A 25,282-nucleotide genomic window follows, 5' to 3' on the forward strand; every position below is an offset into this window, starting at 1 on the left:
ACAAAAAAAAAAAATAATAAAAAAATATATAAAAAAATAAAATAAATAAAAGAGCAATGATGATGACATTTCCGAATGAACAATACTGAGCTCTAAAAAAAATAAATAAATAAAAAATAAATAAATTAAAAAAAAAAAAAAAAAAACTCTCGAAGACCGCCAGGCGCCACTCTGTGAAAACCCACCATCGTAACTCCTGACCTTTGACCCATACGACAAGGTGCGCCGATTACCTTTGAGGATGGTCATGTTGACCACGGTGCGGACCTCGGGGAGGCGGTAGTTGGGGCCGGAGCCTAAGGCGTGAGGGTCTAAGTGGTCGCAGCAACGGCGGCAGTAGCGCGGCGGCGGTCGCGACGGCGAAGGGAGGCAGCAAGCCAGCGGCAGCAGGAACAGGAACAGGAAGGTTAAACCGGATGGCATCGCGGATGAGCACACCTGAGATGAAGCAGACACAGGCGCGATAAGGATTTCTGCGCATTCGATAACACATTGCGCAACCCGACACCGCTTTCAGCCATAGAACACCGTTTTGGACCTCTTTTTTTCTCTCTATAATTTTCACCAGTGTCCTTCGGTTGTCCTCGTTACTCACACTAGAGGTGGGCGGAACGATCCAAATATCGATATTATCGATACCAAGTCAGTAATGATATCGGATCGAAAGTGGCAACATAATATCGATCTAGTAGTTTTGTTTCAGTTTGGCTCTTCCATGCGCTGCTGTGGTCAGAGTTGGCAAATCCAGGTCCAAAAAGTAAAAACTCTGCCCCAGTTTGGCTTTGTTCGTCTTTGTAGTAGGGTGACCCAGCGTCCTCTTTTTGGAGGACGTTTCGGAGGACAAGAAACACAAAAACACTTAACTCATTCACAACCCCCTTCGCTCCCGGTGTTTTACTGGATTCTGGCTGATTTTGCAAGGCCCACAAAATATTGAGCTCTATTGTTATAAAAACATGGAACCTACCAAAAGAAAGATTAGAGTCTCTTCTTTCATCAAGAAAAAAAAGTACATTTCGATCTATTTCCCTTTTGCATAAATAAGCATTAGAATGTAGCTAAGTTTCATCATAATTCACAAATCTTTTTTTAAACTGTGGTGAATACAACTGGACCTCGTTGATCTCTTATACTCTGCTGCCACCTGCAGGCCCTTTTTTGTAACAACTACCATTTCCTCAACAATTCCTATTCTGCGGCACCTCCAGGTTGCTGTTCTTGCTCCACAGCAACTCTTCAGATCCAGTTCCCGCTCTGGAGCAGCTCCAGGTTCCCGTTCTGGTCCTGTGTCGCTGCAGCTGCAGACCCCTGCAGGTTCTGCCGACTGGCACATGTCCTGCGGGCCGCCGCCGCCCGACCCTGTTCCTGCTACGGCCATGATCTAAACCTGCCGCGCCCCGATCCCTGCAGTGCCGTAGGGTCCGGCATCATGGCCGCGGTAAAAAACTCTTGTGCTTGGCAGTCCCTTCGTTTGGTGTCTCGGAAGCCCACCAGACCGGCGCCGATGTGTGGAACCTGAAACCAGCATCCATGACACCCACACTCTGTTGTGGACTTTCTGTTGATTAGTTCAGGGTTTTTTTTTTTTTTTTATGTCACGTCTACTGGTTAGGTTTTTGTTTCCACCTGTTCTTGTCCAGGTCTGCATGTTCTGCACATCCCACCTTACATAGGAAGCGAGTTAAAGTTTTGAAACTACACATCTAAACTTTACTGTAAATCTGACGACACACACACAGTAAAAGAAAATAAAAACTTCCCAGACCCCCACTTCCTTTTGAACGCTATGTATATAAAGTCGGTTTTGGTTGTCCCCCCCCCCCCCCGCCCCCACCACCTCCGGTACCGTCCGTTCGTGTCTTTGAGGTTACGCAACACAAACCATATGCTAAAAGCACTCTTCTCTGCGCCCCATTTAAAGTGAATGCACATGTTTTCAAAAATATCGGGACACTTAACAGGAAGTCAATGCACACGCTCACTACGGCAACATCGACGATATGACGCGCGCGCACGAAACACACGACGTAGCCTAAACATCAAAGCCCATTGAGTCTTTTTGTAAATGTCAAAGGCAATCAATCCCCATATTGAACAAACCAAAACATACGTTATTTGTGAACATCAAAGACTTTTTTTTTGTCAACATCAACGATACAGAGTTTGTGTTTTCACAAACAAGGAATGAAAAAAAGTGAAACTGAAATGGCCACAAATGACGTTAGCGGCGTTCGGCTAACTGCCGTGCGCCGCAGATAACGTCCAAACTATGCGCTTCCAATTTGGATGCGAGTCAAGAATGGAGTTGATTGTGCTGCTATGCGTAAATAAACAAAAGATTTGGATCATCCGGCAGTGTTGCCAACTGCAGCCAAAAGTCGACTTTGTATAAGCAACATCGGTGGCCAATGGGAGACAATCATTTTTAGTTTTTCTGTTTATATTTATTCCAAATAAAAAATTTAAAAAATCACAATGTAATCATTAGTATTGCTGTTGTCTTTGCACAGCTTATTTTTATTGTATTCATTTTTGTAGATTTCAAAAATATATCGTTTTCCCCAAAATTGGCCCATTATGGTCAAATAATAATAATAATAATGCGTCGGATTTATAAAGCTCTTTTTCTAGACACTCAAAGACGCTTTGCAATGGAATTCGCACTGCGGTGGCGGTAAACTACTTAAGTAGCCACAGCTGCCCTGGGGCAGGCTGACGGAAGGAAGCGCGGCTGCCAGCGTGCGCCTACGGCCCCTCCCACCACCACCAAACACATTCGCACCTCCCATACACCGGCAATGCGTTGTCAAGTGCCTTGCCCAAGGACACCACGACACGTGACTCGGGGAGAGCCGGGATCCAACAGCCGACCTTCTGGTTGCTGAACGAACGTCTCTACACTCTGAGCCACGGCCAAAAAAAAAAAGGGGGGGGGGGGCTAGTACAATTTAACACACAATGGCCTATAAAGTTAAAAAGATATTTAATTAATTAAAAAACAAACAAACAAACTAATATACAACCCTTTTTTTTTTTTTTACTTTTTCCACATGTTCTAATGTTACAGCCATATTCCAAAACTGCTTTGTTGATTTTGTGTAGTAGTAAAAAAAAAAAAAAAAAAAAAATCATAAACGTAGTATATATTAAAAAATACAAATGCAAAAAAATATATATATATAATTGGCGGTGCAAATTTTAAAAAAAACTAAACAAAACAAAAACTCAAATATCACATGTTCACCCGTTTGTCTTTCCACTTTTCCGTTACGTTTCTGCCGGATTGCAAAATAGACGACAACGGGTTTGTCCATTTTAAATTCTCCACAAAATACATCAGTCGACCGACAACAAAAGTAGACGCACATTTTTAGAAACACAATACGGGCTATTTTTATCCAACACGTTTTTTTTGTACTCATTCTCGTTTTCGTCAGCATTTGAAAAGCAAAACGATGAAATCCCATTTCAGATGTTCCATTCGAATTTTGCAAGGCAGTTTTATCAAAAACCTTCACGTGCACGCCCGCGTGACGTTTCACAACATGCGCCAACCCCGACTCTCAACTAACATCACTTTGGCCACGTATGCACGCGAGAGCAAAACACCGCCACGCTCGGGAGCGTGAAGTGGAGCGTGCACGCGCGCACGATAGACTACATGTACATGCACGCGCAAGAAAATGATATTTTTTTTTCCGGGGGGGTTGGGGGGTGTCTTACCTTTCACCACAAGAAGAAAAATAAGGCAAAGAGGAAGAAGGGGGGGAAAAAAAAGGGTGTTCTGCTGCTGCGCTACGAGGAGGAACAACTGAGGAGAAAGTTTCAGCCTCTTTGTCCTCCGCTCACACACGCACACGCGCACACGCACACGCGCACACACTCGCTACAGACGCTCTCCCACACTCCCTTCATTCCCTCCCTCCATCCGTCATTCTCACTCCTCCATTCATAAGACTTGCAAACTCCATCTATCCGTCCATCCACAGCCATCATCTACCACTGGTCCGCCGGTGTCGGGTCGCGGGGGGGCAGCAGCTTTAGCAGGGGAGCCCAGACTTCCCTCTACCCCAGCCACTTCAACCAGCTCCTCTGACGGGATCCCAAGGCGTTCCCCCGGGGCCAGCCGAGAGACGTAGTCTCCCCAGCGTGTCCGAGGTCGTCCTCGGGGCCTCTCGCCGGTGTGACATGCCCCCGGAACACCTCTCCGGGGAGGCGTCCGGGAAGGCATCCGAACTAGATGCCCGAACCACCTCAACTGGTTCCTCTCAACGCGGAGGAGCAGCGGGAGTCCCTCCCGGATGACCGAGCTTCTCACCCTATCTCTAAGGGAGAGCCCGGACACCCTGCGGAGGAAACTCATTTCGGCCGCTTGCGTCCGATCAATCACGACCCGCAGCCGTGACCGTCGGTGAGGGCAGGAACGTAGATCGACCTGTGAATCGACTTAGCTCCTTCTTCACCACAACAGACCGATACAGAGCCCGCATCACTGCAGAAGATGCACCGATCCGCCTGTCGATCTCCCGCTCCCCTGTTGCCCTCAATCGAACAAGACCCCAAGATGCTTGAACTCTTCCACTCGGGGCAGGATCTCATCCCCGACCCGGAGAGGGCACTCCACCTTTTTACCGACTGAGGATTTGAAGGTGCTTAACTTCATCCCAACCGCTTCACACTCGGCTGCGAACCGCTCCAGTGAGAGTTGGAGATCACGGCTTGAAGAAGCCAGCAGCACCACATCATCTGCAAAAAAGCAGAGATTCAATACTGAGGCCACCAAACCGGACCCCCGTCAACGCCTCGGCTACGCCTCGAAATTCTGTCCATAAAAGTTATGAACAGAATCGGTGACAAAGGGCAACCTTGGCGGAGTCCAACCCTCACTGGGAACGAATCTGACTTACTGCCACCAATGCGGACCAAACTCTTGACACTGGTCGTACAGGGACCGAACAGCCCGTATCAAGGGGTTCGGTACCCTGTACTCCCGAAGCACCCCCCCCCCCCACAGGACTCCCCTCGGGACCCGGTCAAACGCCTTCTCCAAAATCCACAAAACACATGTAGACTAGGACTGAACTCCCGTCCTCCCTCGAGGATACTGCCGAAGGTGTAGAACTGGTCCACTGTTCCGTGGTCGGGACAAAAACCACACTTGCTTCCTTCTGAATCCGAGATTTTCGACTTTCCGACGGACTCTCCTCACCAGCGCCCCCTGAAGGGACCTTACCAGAAAGGCTGAGGAGTGTGATCCCTCTATAGTTGGAACGCACCCTCCGGTCCCCCTTCTTAAAAAGGGGGGACACCGCCTCGGTTTGCCAATCCATGGGGGCGCTGTCCCCAATGTCCACACGGTGTTGTAGAGGCGTGTCAACCCACGACAGTCCCACAACATTCAGAGCCTTTAGGAACTCCGGGTGGATCTCATCCAGGAGCTTTCCGACTACTTCAGTGACTTCGACCCCAAAAATAGGAGAGCCCACCTCAGAGTCCCCCCAGACTCTGCTTCTTCAAAGGAAGGCATGACGGTGAAATTGAGGAGGTTTTTCGAATAATTCCCTCCACCGATTCACAACGTCTCGGGTCAAGGTCTGCAGCACTCCATCTCCACTATACACATTGTTAATGGTGCCCCACGGAGCCCCCCCACGGACGGAGCCCCGCGCGCAGCCCCCGCGGACCGCGGACCGCCGACGGCGGAGGAAAGTAAAGGATAGGATAAGGAAAGGGAAGGAGACGGAGACGGAGACGGAGGAGACGGAGAGGGGAGAGGGGGTCCGGCCGACAAAAACTTGGATCGAGGGCTGACTTTCAATAGATCGCAGCGAAGGAGCTGCTCTGCTACGTACGAAACCCCGACCCAGAATCAGCGACCTTCAAAGCTGCGTTCCGCTTGGCCAGCTGGTACCTTGTCAGCTGCCTCTGGAGTCCCACAGGCCAAAAAGGCCCGATAAGACTTCTTCTTTAGCTTGACGGCTTCCCTTACCGCTGGTGTCCAACCAGCGGGTTCGAGGATTGCTGCCACGCCAAGGCACCGACCACCTTACGGCCACAGCTCCGATCGGCCGCCTCGACGATGGAGGCGCGGAGTCGGAATTTCTCTGCCTCCCACACCAGCTCGGGTTCTTTCCCCCCGCCAGAGAGGGGACATTCCATGTCCCAAGAGCTAGCTTCTGTAGCAGTAGGGGATTGGACCGCCAAGGTCCAGCCCTTGGCTTTCACCCGACCCCTTTGGCCCCTCCCACCGGTGGTGAGCCCATGGGAACGGGGGACCCACCAGTTTTTCCTCTTCGGGCTGTGTGCCCCCATGAGAGCAGGCCCGGCCACCAGGCGCTCGCCAACGAGCCCCGCGTCCAGGCCTGGCACTAGAGGGGGGGGGGGGGGGGGGGCCTCAGTGACCCGCGTCCGGGCAAGGGAAACATCTGTCCATTTATTGCACTCATCATAAGAGATCGATGAGCCGTGTTTTGTCTGGCCCCTCACCTCGGACCTGTTTGCCATGGGTGACCCTGCCAGGGGCATAAAGCCCCAGACAACGTAGCTCTTAGCATCATTGGGACACGCAAACCACTCCACCACGGTAAGGTGCCGTCTTAAGGAGGACACTTGCAAACTATTGTATTTATTTATTTATTTATTAACTAAAAAGACTTGCAAACTATTTTATTTATTATTTATTTATTTATTTATTTAACTAAAAAGACTTGCAAACTATTTTATTTATTTATTTATTAATTATTTATTTATTTATTTATTTATTTATTTATTAACTAAAAAGACTTGCAAACTATTTTATTTATTTATTTATTTATTTATTTTTTAACTAAAAAGACTTGCAAACAATTTTTTCTATCAATTATATTTGGAAAAAAAACAAACTAAAATAAAGCTTAATCTTCAAAAACAATGACAGTAAACCAAATATTAACAATAAAAATAATACATCAAAATCTCTTTCACCACTTCAGCTGACATTTTTTGTGCAGAAAGACGCTAGCCGCCATCACTAGCGCATGCTAGCTCAAAAATGCTGAAATCAGAGGATTCCAAACGATGACTCGGTTATTAAAGTAGTTGTCGTTTAATCCGATAATGGATTACCTGTGGATTAATCGATCAACTTTGGCAGCTCTCGTGGCACAGCCAGCTTCCGGTAGCTGTCGGGAACGAGCAAAAAAAGGGCTGGATAATGGCGAGCGCGTTGCATTGTTCAACCAAGATAGCATTTAGCATTAGCGATTGATGCACATGGCGGCCATCTTTCGCGAATACTGTAAGTGTACCCCTTTTAGTATTTTGATCAAATTGGATCTTTCATTTATTGCACTATAAAGCATTTTTTGGGGGGAAATACAACAAGCTGATTCCCCCCAATTCGGAACGTGCTCATTAGATTTTGGGTGCGAGTTCAATAAATAAATAAATTAGTAGTTCACTTTCTGCTTGCGCGGTGGCGTTGTTGTTTTTTTTTTTTTTTTTTGTCTGTATTGTTTAAACTAAGCCGTGCAAAGAAGGCAAACTGGTTTTTCTTCTTCTCGTTATGGTTTTGCTGCTTGTCCACTTCCTGCCGGACTTGGTCTGCACTCTCGAAGCCTCCTCCCAGTCTAACCAGCAAACCCACAAGACAGGGCGGGAGGAGCAAAGGGGAACTATGGAGCAAAAGAGGTTTTTCCTCCAATGGAGTAAAATAAGAAGAATTTTCTCAAAATATGTTGTACTGTATTTTTTTTTTTTTTTTGGTGAAAAAATGGAAAAATATGAAAGTTGTAAATCTTTCAATAAGTAAAATAAGAAGAATTTTCTCAAAATATGTTGTACTGTATTTTTTTTTTTTTTTTGGTGAAAAAAAGGAAAAATATGAAAGTTGTAAATTGTTTTTTTTTTGCGAAATATGACCAATCATGTAAGTTGAAATATTTAGTAGGTAATTTTCACCAAAGCAAAAATAATGAGGTAGTTACCGATCATACATTTTTTTGTGAAATAGTTGTGTTGGTGCACTTTTTGTGCATGTGGGTATGAATGTTACATAAGCGCAAGTGTTTCCACAACCCAAAATAAATCTTTACTTAGCAAAACACTGTCTTGTCTTGGCCTATTCCCCCCCGCCACCCCCCCCCCCCCCCCCCCCCGCACCAGCTTCTGTGGAAAATATCACTTGTCTTCACTTTCACTGGCTACAGTGAAAACATCTGCAGGCTGACACAAAAACCCAGACAACTAATGAAGCACCAACAGCACGATGTGGAATGTGAGGGGGCGGGGACTTCAAAAAAAACAAATAAAAACCAACAATCACACCCAGAAGTTGTTCAACATGTTAACGCTTCATTGTCAGTTCGCTTAAATCATCTTCGACCGGCACGTGTTCAAAGTTGAAGGCGAGCCTTTCCTCTCGAAATGTCCTTTTGTGGATTTATGGACTTCCACTTGGGTGTCGGGGGATTCAGGGGGTGCGCCATTCTAAGCGGGAATGTTCAATGGGCCGCGTGACTTCAAAAGTTCGGGGAAAGATTACTAGAAACTGTAAACAAATTCATCTTTATCTCAAGTCAATTGCTGTTTGGTACATTTGTCTGGGGTGTGTTTGGTAGAGGGGGTGCGTCATATTAGATGGCATTTTCAGTTCAATTTTTTTAATGGTTTGGATACAATTGCTTTACACTACCAAAAAAAAGAACAAAAAAGAAAATTTAACTTTAAAAAAAAACTTTTTTTCCTGGACTTTTCTGGGTGTTTGCTGGGTTGCGGGTGTGCAATAGGAAAGGGGGTGCGCCAGCTAAAATTGGGATGCTGAAGAGTGCGCGGATGAAAAAGTTCAGGAAAAACTGCAGGAAACTGTTCACAAATTCATGTTCAACTCAAATAAGTTAATTTTTGGCACTTTCATTTAGGGGGTGTGCAAGGTAGAGGGTGGTGCGCTATCTCATTTGGGATGTTGAAGTGAATTAAATTACATGTATGAAGAAAATTTGCCTTTTTGGACTTTGATTTTTGAAGGGTTTGTGCACTAGGAAAGGGGGTGCGCCAGCTAAAATTGGGATGCTGAAGAGTGCGCGGATGAAAAAGTTCAGGAAAAACTGCAGGAAACTGTTCACAAATTCATGTTCAACTCAAATAAGTTAATTTTTGGCACTTTCATTTAGGGGGTGTGCAAGGTGCGCTATCTCATTTGGGATGTTGAAGTGAATTAAATTACATGTATGAAGAAAATTTGCCTTTTTGGACTTTGATTTTTGAAGGGTTTGTGCACTAGGAAAGGGGGTGCGCCAGCTAAAATTGGGATGCTGAAGAGTGCGCGGATGAAAAAGTTCAGGAAAAACTGCAGGAAACTGTTCACAAATTCATGTTCAACTCAAATAAGTTAATTTTTGGCACTTTCATTTAGGGGGTGTGCAAGGTAGAGGGTGGTGCGCTATCTCATTTGGGATGTTGAAGTGAGTGTGCAACTTAAAAAGTTAAATAAGTTTAATTTAAATAGTTTATTTTTTGGACTTCATAGCTCGTGTACATGCGGGATCAGGAGGTGCGCCAACTCGAAGGGGGGTGCGTGACCATCAGTCTATGACGTGATCCACATCCCGGAGGGTTTCCTACTGAACCACATGTGAAGTCAGTGGCGTCCAGCATGAGAGCTTGGAGACCGTCCAGAGTTGGACTGCGGAAGTCCAAAGGAGAATCACAACCAGGAGGACCAGGAGGACAGAGGAAGGAGGACGTCGTCTCTTCCACTTCCTCCAAGCTCTCCTTGAGGCCTCCGTGCTCCTCATCCGATGTCCGAATCGGTGCTAGGGAGCTCGCGACCGTCATTTTGGTGCCATGTCCAGATGTCCAAAGTCCAAAGTCGTCCAAATGAAGCCTTTCATGAAAGGAAGCTTGTCCTTCATTTCCGTGTTTACCTCCTTACTCTTCATCTTCTCCTGAAAGTTCACTCTCGGAGCTTCTCGTTCTACTCGTAGTCTGAAATAAACGGCATCATCTCGGGGTTTTTTACTGCTCCGCGTGTGAAGTCTCTGGTGTCCAGCATGAGAGCTTGCAGATTGTCCAGAGTTGGACTGTGGAAGCTCAAAGGAGAACCACCCACAGCAAGATCAGGAGGACAAGGAAAGCAGGATGTCTTCTCTCCGTCCTCCGAGCTTTCCTCGGGGCCTCCGTGCTCCTCGCTCACACCGCCGATGCCAGAATCGGCGCTGGGGAGCTCGGGGCCGTCATCGTGGTTTGTCCGGATGCATTCGTAGTCCAAACTCACCTGAATGGAGCCTTTCGGGAAAGTTCCTTCGAAGGGAGATTGTCCTTCACCTCCGCGACGACCTCCTGACTCTTCATCTTGTCCCGAACGCTCGCTCTGGAGCGTCTCATTCTTCTCATAGTCTGAAATAACCGGCATCGCCTCGCTCTGGGAGAACTTGCCAAGAACTTCCAGGAGGAGGTTCCGAGCGTCCTTCCTCTCCCCATCCCGGTCCGCGAGAACCCCCACGTGGCCGTAGTGGGAGTCGGGGGCGCACGGCTTCAGGTTGCCCGACGCGAGGAAGGTTACAGGAGCGGGCCACGGCTGGGAGCTCCTGGGGGGGAAGAAGTCGACCGTAGTGGTCCTCATCATCATCATCTCCAGGAGAGCTTTACGGTCTCCGCTGCCTCCGGGGTACCAATGGTCTCCGGGACTTCTCGAGTCTTCTGGATCCACGCAACCCACAGACATCACCGTGAGGATTTCCACAGGCTGCAGGAAGGACTGCAAGGACTCGCTGGTGAAAGGAGAACTTGCCCACTTCTGGAGAAGAGCAGAAGTTCAGAAGGTGAGTGTACTTTTGTTTTTATTTAGGCTCCGGATTATGTCTAAGGTCCCTCATTGTGTACTGTAGGGGCTAACTTGGGCGGAGGCATCTTGGGTTCAGTTTCCACTTCCCACTCAGTGACGATGCGATTGTGAGAGTGAATGGTTGTCTTTCTCTGGATGTTCCCCGCATCTGACTGGAGACCAGTCCACGCTTTAGTCTTGTCCTGGATCTTCAAGGTGTAGTCTTGTCCTGGATTCTCAGGATAAGACTAACCCCGGACTGGTCGTCAGTCCACGGTGTAGTCTTGTCCTGGATCCTCAGTTGTAGTCTTGTCCTGGATCTTCAAGGTGTAGCCTTGTCCCGGATCCTAGGGACAAGACTAACCCCGGACTGGTCGTCAGTCCACGGTGTAGTCTTGTCCTGGATCTTCAAGGTGTAGCCTTGTCCTGGATCCTAGGGACAAGACTAACCCCGGACTGGTCGTCAGTCCACGGTGTAGTCTTGTCCTGGATCTTCAAGGTGTAGCCTTGTCCTGGATCCTAGGGACAAGACTAACCCCGGACTGGTCGTCAGTCCACGGTGTAGTCTTGTCCTGGATCTTCAAGGTGTAGCCTTGTCCCGGATCCTAGGGACAAGACTAACCCCGGACTGGTCGTCAGTCCACGGTGTAGTCTTGTCCTGGATCTTCAAGGTGTAGCCTTGTCCTGGATCCTAGGGACAAGACTAACCCCGGACTGGTCGTCAGTCCACGGTGTAGTCTTGTCCTGGATCTTCAAGGTGTAGCCTTGTCCTGGATCCTAGGGACAAGACTAACCCCGGACTGGTCGTCAGTCCACGGTGTAGTCTTGTCCTGGATCTTCAAGGTGTAGCCTTGTCCTGGATCCTAGGGACAAGACTAACCCCGGACTGGTCGTCAGTCCACGGTGTAGTCTTGTCCTGGATCTTCAAGGTGTAGCCTTGTCCTGGATCCTAGGGACAAGACTAACCCCGGACTGGTCGTCAGTCCACGGTGTAGTCTTGTCCTGGATCTTCAAGGTGTAGCCTTGTCCTGGATCCTAGGGACAAGACTAACCCCGGACTGGTCGTCAGTCATTTGCAGGGCACATATTTTGTGACGACAGACAACCGTTCACTCGCACGTTTACGTGTCCCTGAGTAAGAACTGAACCCCGATGATTTCACCAAAGTCACCCCAACTGCACCATCGGGGAGGCAGGTCATCTTGGCTAAATGGTCGGGGGAGGAGCCATGCGGCAGTTGGTTCTCGCTCTGGCAAACCTACGTTCTGCAGGAAGGATTTTCCCGGGTCTGGGAGCAGTGGACCTCGAATTTTCTTGAAGACATAAAACCTAAAAAAGACAAAATGGGGACACGAAATGTTTTGCTCGGGAAGTATTTACAGGATGCTGGCACTGGGTATTGTGCTCACCAGTTGGTCTTGTCTGTCCTAAAGACCAGAAGAGCCAGGAAGACGGCAATGGCGGTTCCTGAGAGCGTCATGCCCAAAACCAACCACAGGGAGTCTGGCAAAGACAAGACAAGTTTGGGATCTGACCCTTGCCTGAAATCTTAATTTTAAAACCCACCAATTGTTCCGAACCATAACCCTGGCTTGAGCTTGAAAACCTTAAAACCTCGTTTCTGGTTCATTTCTCAAACCCTAGTTTGAAATCGCCATTTAACACCGTCTTAACTGGTCTTAAAACCCTAACTCTCACATGAAATCCTATTTTTAAACCCTAACCTTTGTTTGAACCCTAATTTGAAACCCTTAAATCAAGCTTGGAACCTTGTTTGACATCGTAACCCTGGCTTCAAATCCCCCAGTTTGAAACCCTAACCTCTACTTGGCCCACTTATTTGAAAAACCTAAACTTGTTGAAACTCTAACTTCAGACTTGAAGCCTATATTTAAAACCCTAGCCCAGGGCTTGAAACTCTAGTCCCTAAAACCCAATCTGAAACCCTATATTAAGTCTTGAAACCCTAATTTGAAATTCGAACTTGAAACCTTCACTGATGTTAAAACCCTAACCTCGACTTCAAACCCCAATTTGAAACCCTAATCCAGGCTTGAAAGGCTAATTTTAAATTCGAACTTGAATCCTTCCCCATTTTTTCGAAACCCTATCCCTCTCTTGAAACCCCAACACAGGCTTGAAACCCTAATTTGAAATCCTCACTTTGGCTTCAAATCCTACTGTGTTGAACCCTGGCTCAAAATACTAACCCTTGTTTGAAAACCTTACCTTGCCAGGAAACACGAATTTCATAATTTAACCCTGGCTTGAAACATTAATCTTTTCTTTTTTTTTTAACCACAACTTTAAAACCCTAAATCAGATTTAAAACACAATTTCAAAATGGATTCACTTCTCATGTAGAGAAATCTGGATCCTTGGCTGAATTTAAATGTGTCGAACTGCAACCCACCAGCAGGAGGCGCTGCGGCCTCCCCGACATCGGACGTCCAGCGTGCGGCGGCGCTCCAGTCGCTCCACGCCGACTCCACCTCGTCGTCCTTCGAGGTCTTCACCCGAACGCGTGCCTCGTACACGGCGCCTCGCGTCAGCTGGTCCAGACTCAGCTCAGACCGGCTCGACTCCTTATGACTCAATGCCGTCTCTCTGTGCACCGACGCCCCCTGGTGGAGGTAAAGGTTTTACTTGCTTGTAAACAAACAGTTCAGAATGTTGTGAAAATTTTGACTTTTGACAAGGCAGAATATTGCAAGTTTCTCAAAAAAAAAATATTACGAGAATTAATTTGTATTGTTTTAATAAGCTCGTATTTTATACAAGGAAATAGACAGAATAGTCTAAGAATAAAGTTGTATTTTTCTTAAAAAAAAATAGTAATACTACTCGATCCCTCGGATTAATTGGCTGGGCGATATAATCCGCCAATATTAGAGTTTTGAAAATTTGTGCGGATTTTGTAGATTTTTTGTTTCTTTTTCACATCACAATAATACAGCATAAAACAAAGATAATGACATTCACCCCCCCCCAAAAAAACAAAAAAAATAAAATAAACAAAACTGAATAAAATAGATTTAAAATAGTCAAATTTTTGTCTTTGTTATAAAGTAAAGCAAATACAACAAAAGTTCATCTATTATGCATGTAATTCATATCTTTATTGTTTTAAGCATTAAGGGACCAAAAAGAAAGTTATATTTTAGTTATGTTTTTTTTAAGTAATCGACTGATGACTAGGTTCTCGGAATTTTATTCTGCCAAATATTGAAATCGGCATTAAAAAAAAATCGAATCGAATTTGCATGTTGGCAGATTTTGCGTGGGAAATGTCCTCCATTGTTCACAAAATCCCTACTTATTGAATTTTCGCACCTGATTTTATTCAACCTTATTTTTACTGAATAACACAATCCTCTGCTTAGGCTATTTGATTTTTTATTTTTTTTTACCCAATTCGTCACCTATTCAGTTTTTTTCCATTTGTATTTTTTCAAGGCAATTATAAGAAGGCATCGATTCTTTTTAGATTTTCGCTAATGTGCAATAGTGGCGGTCCACTGTGCAACAAATTAAGATAAAATAAAACAGCAACTAAAATTAAATTGTGGAAAAAATAAATACAGTACATCTCCGTTAACGCCATGTTGCGTATTTGGACACGGCGTATGCGTTACACACATTCCAGGGCGCCTCCGCCAGCTTCCACTCCAGCTGGAAGTTGTACAGCGACATGAAATGCTGCTTGGCCACCGCCCAGGAAACGGTGGTCTGGTTGATTTGAGGCTTCCCCGGAGGAGGTAATTTCACTTCAAATGCACACACATGCACACACACACACACACACAAAGTGAATTGAATAGGCTAAACGGGCTGCAGGAGAACACAATAAAAAATAAAATAAAAAGCATAAACAGGGAGAGAGCCCAGCAGGAAGACGCTATGTCGTAAAGCAACGGACGAACAAGTCTCCTGCCTAAACGGGCTGCAAGTCCAAACAGAGAGAAAGACACGTATATAGTACAATACTGACAAATGAATGGCGTGAGGTTAAATTAGCGTGACAGCTTTGGACTGGTACCCCTGGTAGGTACATCAAACCCATTTAGCAATTGACTAGCTTTTTTGGCAATTGATCATAGTTGCTACGTCTTGAAATAACGGTGGGAAAATGGCAACGAGTAAGCCAAACTATTTTTGCTGCTGAAACGGGCTGCAGAAGAAATCGAAACAGAATGTAAACAGAGAGAGTGACATATGAAGCTACACATAGACAATTGTAAGATCGGAGTGAGGTTCATGATCAACGTTTTGTTTGCTGCCTAAACGGGCTGCAGAGGAAATCAGACTTGAAATGTAACAAGAAAATAAGGACAAAACTGGCTGTAAATAAGGAAATAGCATATAAAGCTACAAAATTGAGCAGTGAACTAAGCGAGGCCCACCTGGATGGTTGAATTAGTGCAACAATATTGGACTGGACTATCAAACCCGTTTAGCAATTTTTTGAATAATTTTGTCAGTCATGTGGCATTGGATTGTTTTGATCTTGTGCGCTCGCTACTTTGCTACATCTTGAAACAATGGAAGGACAATAGCTACAAGTCAACCACGGATTTGGGGCCAAAGTATTTTTGCTGCCTAAACGGGTGGCAGAAACAATCAAAGGGCAACTTAAACAGGGAGCTAGTAACATATGTACAGTATATAGGAGTATATGGAGCTGCGACAGAGAGGGGGTGACGTTCACCTTTAACCTTTTATTTGCTGCCTTAACGGGCTGCAGAAAATGTCTGACTTAACGGTATCAACAAAATAACAACAAATCAGATCAAATGGCATTTGTACATACAACACGTAGTGGTGTAAAGTGCATGGAGGTACATTCCCCTTGGATAATGAAATGATTAGCCTCGGGCACCATACCCGTTTAGCTAACGACTATTGACTAATTTGTTCAGTCGTGTGGGATTTGATCATTGTTTTATGTTATCGCAACTTCTGTAATCAGTGGAGAGATGATGGCTATTTGTCAAACGAACGAACGAAGGCCAGACTCCTTGCTGCCTAGACGGGCTGCAGCGTCGGCAACGTACTCACCGTGACAGGCCGGTTTGTAGGAGGGCATCGTCACGTCAGAGCAGTTGATGAAGACGTTCAGCTCGTGGTCTGACTGAAACTGAGCACAAGCAAAGTGATGGAAAGTCACCAAGTGGAAATACTTTCAAAACGATACTACTTGGATTTTTATGTACTCTACTTTTTTTCTCAGAACTTTTTTTTTAACGCCCTCATTTTGGAAACAGATATTGTTCCCCCACTATTTGTGAAGGATTGGGACCGAGCCCTATTGAAAATCAACCAGTAATTGGCACTCCCGCCCGAAAAGGGTTATAAATGCCTATAAAACTTTGTCAAAAATAAAACTCCTTAACTCACTTCAAAAAAATGTTCTTGGAACCAAGTTGCCACAAGATGGTGCCAAAGTACTACTTCTGTTTAAATAAAGCTGCTCAACTCTGTTCCACATCATTCCTTGGCACCCCTATGCCACAAGGTGGTGCCAAAGTACTTTAGTCTAAATAAAGCTCCTTAATTCACTTCAATATAGCTTTTTTTTTTGCAACAAGACGACAGAAGACGGTGCCAAAGCACTACTTGAAGCCACGCAACTCATTTCAAACTATTTCCAACAAAGTTGCCACATGATGACACCAAATCACCATCTTTTTTTAAACTGACGCCTCTCCACTCATTTCAATGTAGTTCCCTGGCATCAAGAAGTCACAAGATGGTGCCAAAGTGCTACTTGTGTCTAAATGAAGCCACCTTTGCACCATGATGCCACAAGATGGTGTCACACAAAACAATCTTCTTTAATTAAAACACACACACGCGCGTACCATACGAAGTGCGTGTGTGTATTTTGTCCGCCGCGTACGCCGGCGTGTGTGAAACGGCGTCAGGACTCACAATGGCGTCTTTTCCAAAGATGAGCGAGCACGTCCGCAGCGAGGAAGGCGTCCTCGCGTCCAGCAGCCGAAGAAGACACCAAGACTTGTATACACGCCGACTGGAATCACAACATTGAAATCCAAACGCTGGCTGAGTTTACACACTCATTTGAAACGCTACATTTCCAAATCCTACTGAGAAACATTCACTCAAATCTATATTCTTCAGAATTCTTATTTACACATTCATAAAAAAAAAATTGTCCAAGTTGATGTGTCGAATCTGCTGCTCTCCGTCATTCGCTTGCATTTACCTAAAGTCTGCTAGCTTCTGATTGGTTAGCGTTAGTCAGCTGATCAGGAAGTGTTGTCGCTCTAGCTGCGGTGAATGACGAGTAAAGTTTCAAATGAATAAAGAATCCGTCTCCATCCTGCCTTTTCATTTTATAAACAGTGTCCCATTAACCACCAATGAGTCCTCACATTAGACTATAACTACACTGTGTGTATGTGTCGTAAGTTTCTGAGTTTTTTTCTCGCAAATCTGCCACTTTGTATCGTCGCAAATTTGTTACTTTATAAATTTGCAAATTAATGACTTTTTTTCTCGGAATACTGCCCCCACCCTTTAAAAAATATATATTTATACGCCGTCGTAAATACTAACGTTTGACAAAAAAATATTTTTTTTACGAATTTAAAGCATTGTGACCGGATGTATCAAATATGACACAAATCAAAAGTTATGTGGACATAAATTTAAAAAAAAAGAAAAAAGTTGTTTGTTCAAAAGGACCAATATTTATTGGTCCTTTTGAACAATTATATTTTTATTATATTTATTATATATCTATTTACAAATAATCTGAATTTTCTCTCATATATTTCATGGTTCTGGCTTTATAGGTTTAAACTGTCTTTTTTTTTTTTTATGTTTTATTGTAAACCCCATCATTGGCTGGAAACCCAAATCAGAAATGTCCGCCCTCGCTGTTTCCGCAAAGCCACTCACGCAAGGTCCGACATCAACAGTGAGGCCACCGTGTCACTGTGTTGGGCCACAAGTTCATTGACCAGCAGTACAAATTCCATAAATGTCATGAAATCGACACGCCTGCTTTTTAAAAAGCTCAAAAGCAATATTTTGTTTTAAGTCGGGGCTGCCGCAACTTGTCTCAAAAATGATTCCTGTTATGATCAGAGGGTTGCTCTGTATTAAGTACAAAAATACGAAATGCCCCAATGCAGCATCACAACTTGATGTTCCTTCTCATCGGAGACGTTTTTTTTTTTTTTTGTCCTTACGGTTGCCGAGTGTTGATCCTTTGTGCGTGTAAACTGCACGCCGCCACGTCGTCACCCGGACGGACGCCCGAGTTGTTCCAGACGCACGTCATTGTTCGATTGTAGTCGTTGAGGCAGCTCAGGTCTGAGAGGGCACGCACACAAAAACGCACACACATGTTTAAACTGCGTGATGTCACAGTGGTATAGCGGGGGGGGGGGGGGGGCTAATCTTAGCAGCGATGTTGTAACCTTAGTTGTGCTTTGATGTATGCGAGCGTGAGGGCCAAAATAGAAATACGCATGCAACTCACTGCTGTGTTGCCGTTTGGGACACTCGGCGGTGGCGGCGAGCCAAAACGTCAAGAGAAGAAGAACGACGAGAGCGGCCCTCATGGTTCTCTCTGTTTCGGATGTGGAACTTACCGCTTCCTCCTCTGTCGCATTCTGTACACAAAAGACACGCACACAAACACACGCGCCAGGTGAACGAAAAACAGAAGTGGAAACGTTAGTTTCTGTGACTCACTTCCACCTGTAAGGTGCTTTTACTTTAAAAAAAACAAAAAACGATCAAAATTAGAAACAGGCAGACCTACAAGTTCGCTCGCCCAACAGACTGACAGACATTGATCTGAATATATGACTGGATAGCTGATAGGCCAAGACTTTTGAAGTCGCGAGGCCGCCATATTGCTCCTCCCAAGAAACGTTTCTCGGCACATATTCACAGTATCGAAATTGGAGAACATTTTAGACAGCACTCAGTGGAAACAGCATGATTTATGATGTTTTAAATTTGTTAAACATAAACAAGAGGACTTATGACATTTTACTACATTTTTAAAAAGAAAAAGGGTGTCTTTAAAGCAGCCATACCGTCCACTTGTAAATTAATTTTTTTACTTGTTAAGAAATAGTGACCACCCGGGCACAACCCCCCCCCCCCCCACCGCGCCCCCGACCTTACACTAACTACCTACGAGCTGTTTATGTCTAATACTGTACGTATACCATATAATTTATACAGTAGTCTGCTGACAAGATGGGAGGAGCAATATGGCCGCCCTGTGACTTCAACGGCTTGCACGGGCGTGTATGGGCTATCGGCTATCCAGTCATTTATTCAGATCAGTGCAAACAGACAAGTTAGCATTTTGTTAGCCCGACAGGCAAACAAGCTAGCTCGCACGAAAGACAGACATACAGACAGACAGACAGACAGGCTAGCTCGCACAATAGACAGACAAGCTAGCTCGTATGACCAACCGACAGACAGACAAGTTAGCTAGCCCGACAGACAGACAAGCAAGCTAGCAAGACTGATAAGCTAGCTCGACAGACAAACAGACAAGATAGCCAGGCAGACAAACAAACTAGCTAGCTAGATAGACAAGATAGCTAGCCTCTTATCGTGTGGATGTCCCACCGGTGGCAACAATTCTTAAAAAAATCAAAACTATGCTGATAGGCTACTCCAAATGGTTCAAGAACAGCTTCAAATGCACCTTTTTTATGAGTTTTCAGCAAAATTGCCCTAATGACAAGGAAGCTCTTTGCTTGTGTTTTATTTCTTTGCTGAGAGGAAGTCATGAGCCGCACTTACTTATTTTTGTGGTTCAGGTTTTAAAAAAAAAAGTCCAAAAAAAGTATGTTCCAGTAGTGACTTCCGTTGCTTTCAACCAGTGCCACGCGACCTCAATCATATTTGTTTGACAGATCGCGCCATCAATTTTGATCCCCTTTTGAGAAGTTGTGTATGCGCACAGCTTGCGATTTGCGTGTATGCAGTCTGACTTAAAAAATGCGTTCCCTGTTTGATTCCCAGTCTCAACGTTAACCGCTTCCCCTTGTCGCTCCCGCGCTCTCTCACTTCCTTCGCCGCATTGCACTTTCAAACGTTCGCTTCTCACCGTCGCGACTCATAGTTGCCAGTCTAAAATCAGTTTTGACCTAAAAAAATAACAACTGAGGGGTTGCCCCAAACACTCGGTGGCCTTTGATTTGATTTTTGAAAAAAAAAAAACATTTTCCTTTAGCTGAGCAGTTTTATGTCGTAATAACAAAGGTCACCACTAGATGGCAGACATCGCTCCACAAGACTTGTATATTAGAGTGCAAAAACCAAATTAAGTCATGAAAATGTCGTTTTTTTTTTTTTTTTAGATCAAATAGAAAGCAGATTATATGTTGGTCAAATTTAAATGCAAACGTGGCGTTACTACTGACTTACATCGAGACACTATCACCATAGAAAGATTTCAAACTAGCTCGCCCCAACAACACTAATCTCAAAAGTACACAAAACAACAGCAATGTTTTTGTTTTGTTTTGTCACAAGAACCAATGACAGTTTGTTTGAAGTGGATGAGAGATTTACTAGATTTATGGGTTATGATAGTTTAGGATTTTTTCATTCTGTAGTCTGTTTTTAACCTGTATTTAATTGATTTAATTTCAATTAGTTTTAATTCATTATTAGAGCAGGTTAGTTTTTATTAATTTAATTTTTTTGTAAAGAAAAGTCTTCATTTTTGTTTTTATTTTATTTATAATATTTACCATCAGTTGCTTTTTTTTTTTTAATATATGGATTTTTTTTCCGAGTGCAAGATAAAAAAAAACAGTTCACTAAGTATTGCGTAATAAAGGAAGGTCAACGACGGTTTGACCTCCCTTCTTCAGTATGGAAATACAGCAATTCCAAAACAATCACCATTTAAAATGAAACCCAAAAGCTCACGTATACGACATAAACTGACAAAACCAAAACAAAGGATATTTTCACGATACTGTTTAGTTAATTGTATAAACGTATTATGTACTTTCTATGATGTTTGTTTTTAAATCATTTCTATTTTTTTATACTGTATAGATGATGTGAGTTCAACGTATCCCTGGCGGGTGGCAATATAAAGAAAAAGAAAAAAAAAGATCACAACGCAAATCACAAGTTACGCATGCGTTTAAATAGTAGTAGTTTTTCCACACGGTCTTTCCACGTCCGTCCTTTTCATCTATCGTTCGCTTTTCGGAAGCGGCGCTCACTTCAAGTCAAAGGAGGCAGGAAGTGGTTTGTTGTGGTCGCGCTCATGCCAGTTTCCATCTCGCGCTGGTGTGTAAACGACGTGCGAAGGGAAAGTCCAAAGTTGCTTGTCTGCGGTTCTTGCCTCATTCTGAGCAAGCCTTGCATTAATAATCTCTAAATAAAAAAATATATAAAAATAAAAAATAAAAAAAATAAAAGAGCAATGATGATGACATTTCCGAATGAACAATACTGAGCTCTTAGAAAAAAATAAATAAATCTCTAAATGTAACATGCAGGCAACGTGGTCCGAAACGAAGAAAATCAATGAATGAACATGCTGAAAATGCTCAAAGTGGCAAAACGGCGGAAACTCAGACTTGACCACTGGCGTCAAAGCACACGATGCCGTACGACTCCGAACTTCTTTATCGCTATTCTAAGTGACAGGTCCAGGTGGACAGACTTTGTCAGCCAGATGGCTGTACAGTGGGACCGATTGATAGAGACCAATCAATCGACGGACAAACAGGCTGACAGACGGATGAACAGTCGGGCCTGGCCGATTTTGATTTTTTTTTTTTTAAGGCTGATACAAATTCTGATACTTGGCAGAATGAAATACTGATATCCAATTCATCGGCTGATTCATTTTAAAAAACGTATGATGAATAAAACAGCTTATTTACATTAAAGATATGAATTACTGGCAGAACAATCGGCAAAAATCGACACATTTTTTGCCTCTTTTTTTTAGGTGGAATGTTTGAATGCCATTTTCTTTGTCTTATGCTGCAATGTGTAAACAAAGGCAAAAGTCAGCAACAACAAAAAAAATCAATAAATTTTTGCTGATTTTTAAAAGCGCTTATATTGGTTAGCCTGTTAATCAATCAGGCTTAATTCCAGACGGTTTACTAGATATACAAATAGACAGATAACATATTCTAAAGGAACCTGTACAGTACTTACTTCATTGACTTGCGCATTTCACATCAAACAAGGTCCTGCAGCAACTCCAGCGGCTTCCTGTCCAACACCACGTTCAATTCAGAATACTCACTTCTGCTTCTTCTTTTAAAGACGTCCACTACTGAACTCTTCTCGACAGTTCACTCGCTGAGCATTTGTGTCGTTATCCTGTTGGAAGACCAAAGACCCGCAACTGCTGCGATCAAGCGTTCTGATGATACTGGGTGGCACATTTCGTCTTAAAATGGGATTGCACTCAGCGCAGATTCACTGACTGCCGGGTTTAGCAAAGCAGCCCCAGAAAACAACGGAGACAGAAGTTTGTTTCACTAGATATATACACGCATTATTTTCTTTGTACACATCAATTGTCAAAATATTAAGTCTCAAATTCCAGATTCAGCGATGATTGTAAGATTTTCTTTCTTTACCAAAAAAAAAAAGAAAAGGTTTGTACTGCTTGTTTTCTTTATTATGTTTGTACGGTGTCCTTGAGTGCCCAGAGAAAACACCCCAAAAAAAAAAAACATGAATTATGATTATTATTATTATTATTACAACAGTATAGAAACTTCCACTTGTAATGATAACTTACCTAGTTAGGAGATCTCAGACTGAAGTACTGAAATGATTTCCATTCGTCACTGAGAGATGAAGAGGAGATGACAAAAAGAAGGGGCGGCGGCCTTGTGACCACGCCCACAAAAGCTATGTGCTTACACCCACAATGGAATCAATCAAGTTAGTCATATTTGTTGCACTTGTTTTGCGGTACTTAAAATGCATTATTTTTATTTTTATTTTATTTATTTTTACATAAAAATAATTAGCTTATTGGAAATTTTGAAATAAAAATTAGAGGTACAACAATTATCATTTAATCAACAAGTATTTGATTAAAAAAAAAAAATACTCTGCAAGATTAGTTTGTCAACTAAACAAGGTTAGGGACCTTGTTAAACTTAAATTTGTCCAAATGCTCAGAATTTCACTATCTCAATTTTAGCGCAAACTACATTACATTATATACACGTGCACTTAGAACTGTTGTCACAAATTGTACAAAATTTAAAATGGGTGCGCTCGTCACTAAAAACGAGAATAAAATAACTTTCACATTTTAATTAATTAATGGAACAATTCTATAAATTTACAGTTTAGTTATTAATCACTTTTTGTACTTGTTTCAATTTGGGCGCAAATAACTATATTGCACTATATTGAGAATATGTGGTGTCAAAAATTGCATTACATTTTAAATGGATGCATTCAGGAGTAAAAACAAAGTATGGTCAAAATAAACAAAAGACAAAGCTAAACTTTTTCTAGTTATTATTACAGATAGAGAAACCAGCCATTCAGCAATAAAAAATAATAGAACCATAAATAAAACTCAGGATCGCGAAGTCGGAACCAATCGCATTGCAAATTATTTCCGCCCGGCTTCATTTGCTAACCGGATGTTGACTAAACGTTCACATGTTGACGCGTTCATTGGTTTTGTTATTATAACGGTTTTAGTTTAGGCTTCTGGGAAACAAAACGCCCTGGAATAGACGAAGATGTCCGCGTCGTTGATCAGGAGAGGACTGGAGCTGCTGAGCAACGACATTAAAAGTTCGTATGGAGCCCATTGATTTTGCTAGCTGGCTAACATTAGCCTCGAACGTTCGTAACCACGCCGTGCTGCAAGAACGCCACCCTATCGACTCGTGCGATTAAATGTTCCTCTTAAAGTTGTATTTAGATTGTAAAAAAAGTGTAAATAGTCCATTTGAAATTCAAACTGCAGACTTAACTGGCGTGGTTGAAATTTGTTTCGAAGTAACGGACGAAGTGGAAGAGCCGGCTACACGGTGACGTAGGCTTGTGGCCGCCATTTTGCAACTGTGCAACAGTAGCACAGTCAGTAATGTTTAGTCTATTAACAAGTGATCCTGATATTAACTTGTAAAATAGAAACTGATCACGTTTCCAATACTCAATACTATGACCTCTCGTCTACTGATAGATACCAAGTGAAATATCGGCTGGTATCATGGTCATACTAATAACATAGATGAACTAATATATGTATGTGCTGTGTTTCCTGGCAGGTGGAAACAACATCAAAAAGAAGCAACAGTCGAAGACACCCAATACGGCAGCGGCAAAGGCGCTGGTGAGCACCAACCGCCACGGTGTCACCCGGCAGGTGAAGCGGCTGCAGGGTCGACTCGGACCCGGCAAGAGCAAAGCGACGGTCAAGGACAAGTTCATCAAGTGTGCTCTGGGTCAGTGCACACAAACTGTAATGATCAAGCAATATAGAGCTGGGCGATATGAACTTAAAACACAATCTTTTTTTCTTTTTTCCCCCCCACACAAAAATTTGATTTATGATTATTAATGGATTTGTATGTGGTTTCTATGTGCATGATTCTAGATGAGTTCAGGAAGACAAAGAAGAAAAATCAAATGAAAGCCAATCTCAGATACTTCACGGGAACGACCTTCAAGGCGACAGACTCGGACACATTAAAAGTGAGAGGGCGTAATATTTTGTATACGTGTCTGTAAAATTCGGAAATGAACATCCACGTCCTCTCTTGTGTCCCGCTCAGCTCCAGAACTTCAACACCGGAAGGCGGTCCCGTGATCGGCCCAACCAGCCCGCCGCTCACAAGCCCAAAGAGACACAGTCGGTGTTCACGGAGGACGAGTTCCAGCGGTTCCAGGAGGAATATTTTGGCAGGACCGTGGAGGAAAAGAAAAAGAAATCCTACAAAAAACATTGACTGACTTCCTCGGATTAAATGCCACTTTTTTTCTTTTTTTTTTGGATACCAGACTTTGTTCATTTAATAACTATTAAAAATGGTGAATGCTCATGTGAATAACATTTTGTTGCCGTTCAGTGAGTTTTTTTAAATTTATTTTTATTAGCTAGCATCTTCACAGACTAGACTGTAGTAATCCTCGGCACCAAATGACACTTGCCATCATGTCAACAAGTTCGGCAAACATAAGAAGCGGATGTTGGGAATGTGGAAAAATGGTTATTTTGCTCTGGAAACTTCTAAAGTTCTAGCTGATAACAAAGGTGGAGATACAAGGTGTTAGGGTTGTACTCGAAATGTTATGGCACAATCTGTTGATGTTGAAATAACTTGGGTTGTTTACTTTTGACTCCTCACTCACTCGCCAGAGATTATATGTAATGCTGTCATACATATGCTCTCATTTTCTGAGTATGACTGCCATACTCGGACATAATAAATGTTTTATTTCTGAGTAGGACGGAAT

The 25,282-nt window shown here is 43.6% G+C and overlaps 3 protein-coding genes across 4 annotated transcripts in view; 1 reads left to right on the forward strand and 2 right to left on the reverse strand.

The window, feature by feature from the left end:
• Positions 1-3,854, reverse strand: part of c1qtnf6b (C1q and TNF related 6b) — a 6,674-nt gene extending 2,820 nt beyond the window's left edge. The window contains exons 1-2 of the mRNA XM_086082962.1: positions 3,724-3,854; positions 234-438 (exon numbers count right to left, since the gene is read on the reverse strand). Coding sequence (XP_085939088.1) covers positions 234-423 — 190 coding nt within the window. The 5' untranslated portion in view covers positions 424-438; positions 3,724-3,854. The remainder of the gene's footprint in view (positions 1-233; positions 439-3,723) is intronic.
• A 5,948-nt stretch (positions 3,855-9,802) lies between these two features.
• LOC147169185 (uncharacterized) lies at positions 9,803-23,869 on the reverse strand. 2 transcript variants are annotated; one of them, XM_086083544.1, is made up of 11 exons: positions 22,593-23,869; positions 21,998-22,165; positions 18,312-18,444; positions 18,019-18,142; positions 16,733-16,832; positions 15,860-15,938; positions 14,441-14,568; positions 13,215-13,425; positions 12,211-12,304; positions 12,064-12,130; positions 9,803-10,774 (listed from the first exon to the last, which is right to left on the reverse strand). In XM_086083544.1, the coding sequence occupies exons 3-11, from the start codon at positions 18,391-18,393 to the stop codon at positions 9,953-9,955; spliced, it is 1,707 nt and encodes a 568-aa protein (XP_085939670.1). In that variant the 5' UTR covers positions 18,394-18,444; positions 21,998-22,165; positions 22,593-23,869; the 3' UTR covers positions 9,803-9,952. The 2 variants fall into 2 exon arrangements, with proteins under 2 accessions (XP_085939670.1, XP_085939671.1); XM_086083545.1 differs by lacking the exons at positions 21,998-22,165; positions 22,593-23,869 and having other exon boundaries at positions 18,312-18,905.
• On the forward strand, positions 23,435-25,273 carry rps19bp1 (ribosomal protein S19 binding protein 1). Its single transcript, XM_086083546.1, has 4 exons — positions 23,435-23,614; positions 24,094-24,270; positions 24,423-24,520; positions 24,601-25,273. Exons 1-4 carry the CDS (start codon positions 23,560-23,562, stop codon positions 24,772-24,774), a joined length of 504 nt encoding a protein of 167 aa, XP_085939672.1. The 5' UTR covers positions 23,435-23,559; the 3' UTR covers positions 24,775-25,273.
• The last annotated feature ends 9 nt before the right edge of the window (positions 25,274-25,282 follow it).

This window comes from Leptonotus elevatus, chromosome 8, assembly GCF_054856555.1.
Source record: "Leptonotus elevatus isolate MCC_2025b chromosome 8, RoL_Lele_1.0, whole genome shotgun sequence".
NCBI lineage: Eukaryota > Metazoa > Chordata > Actinopteri > Syngnathiformes > Syngnathidae > Leptonotus > Leptonotus elevatus.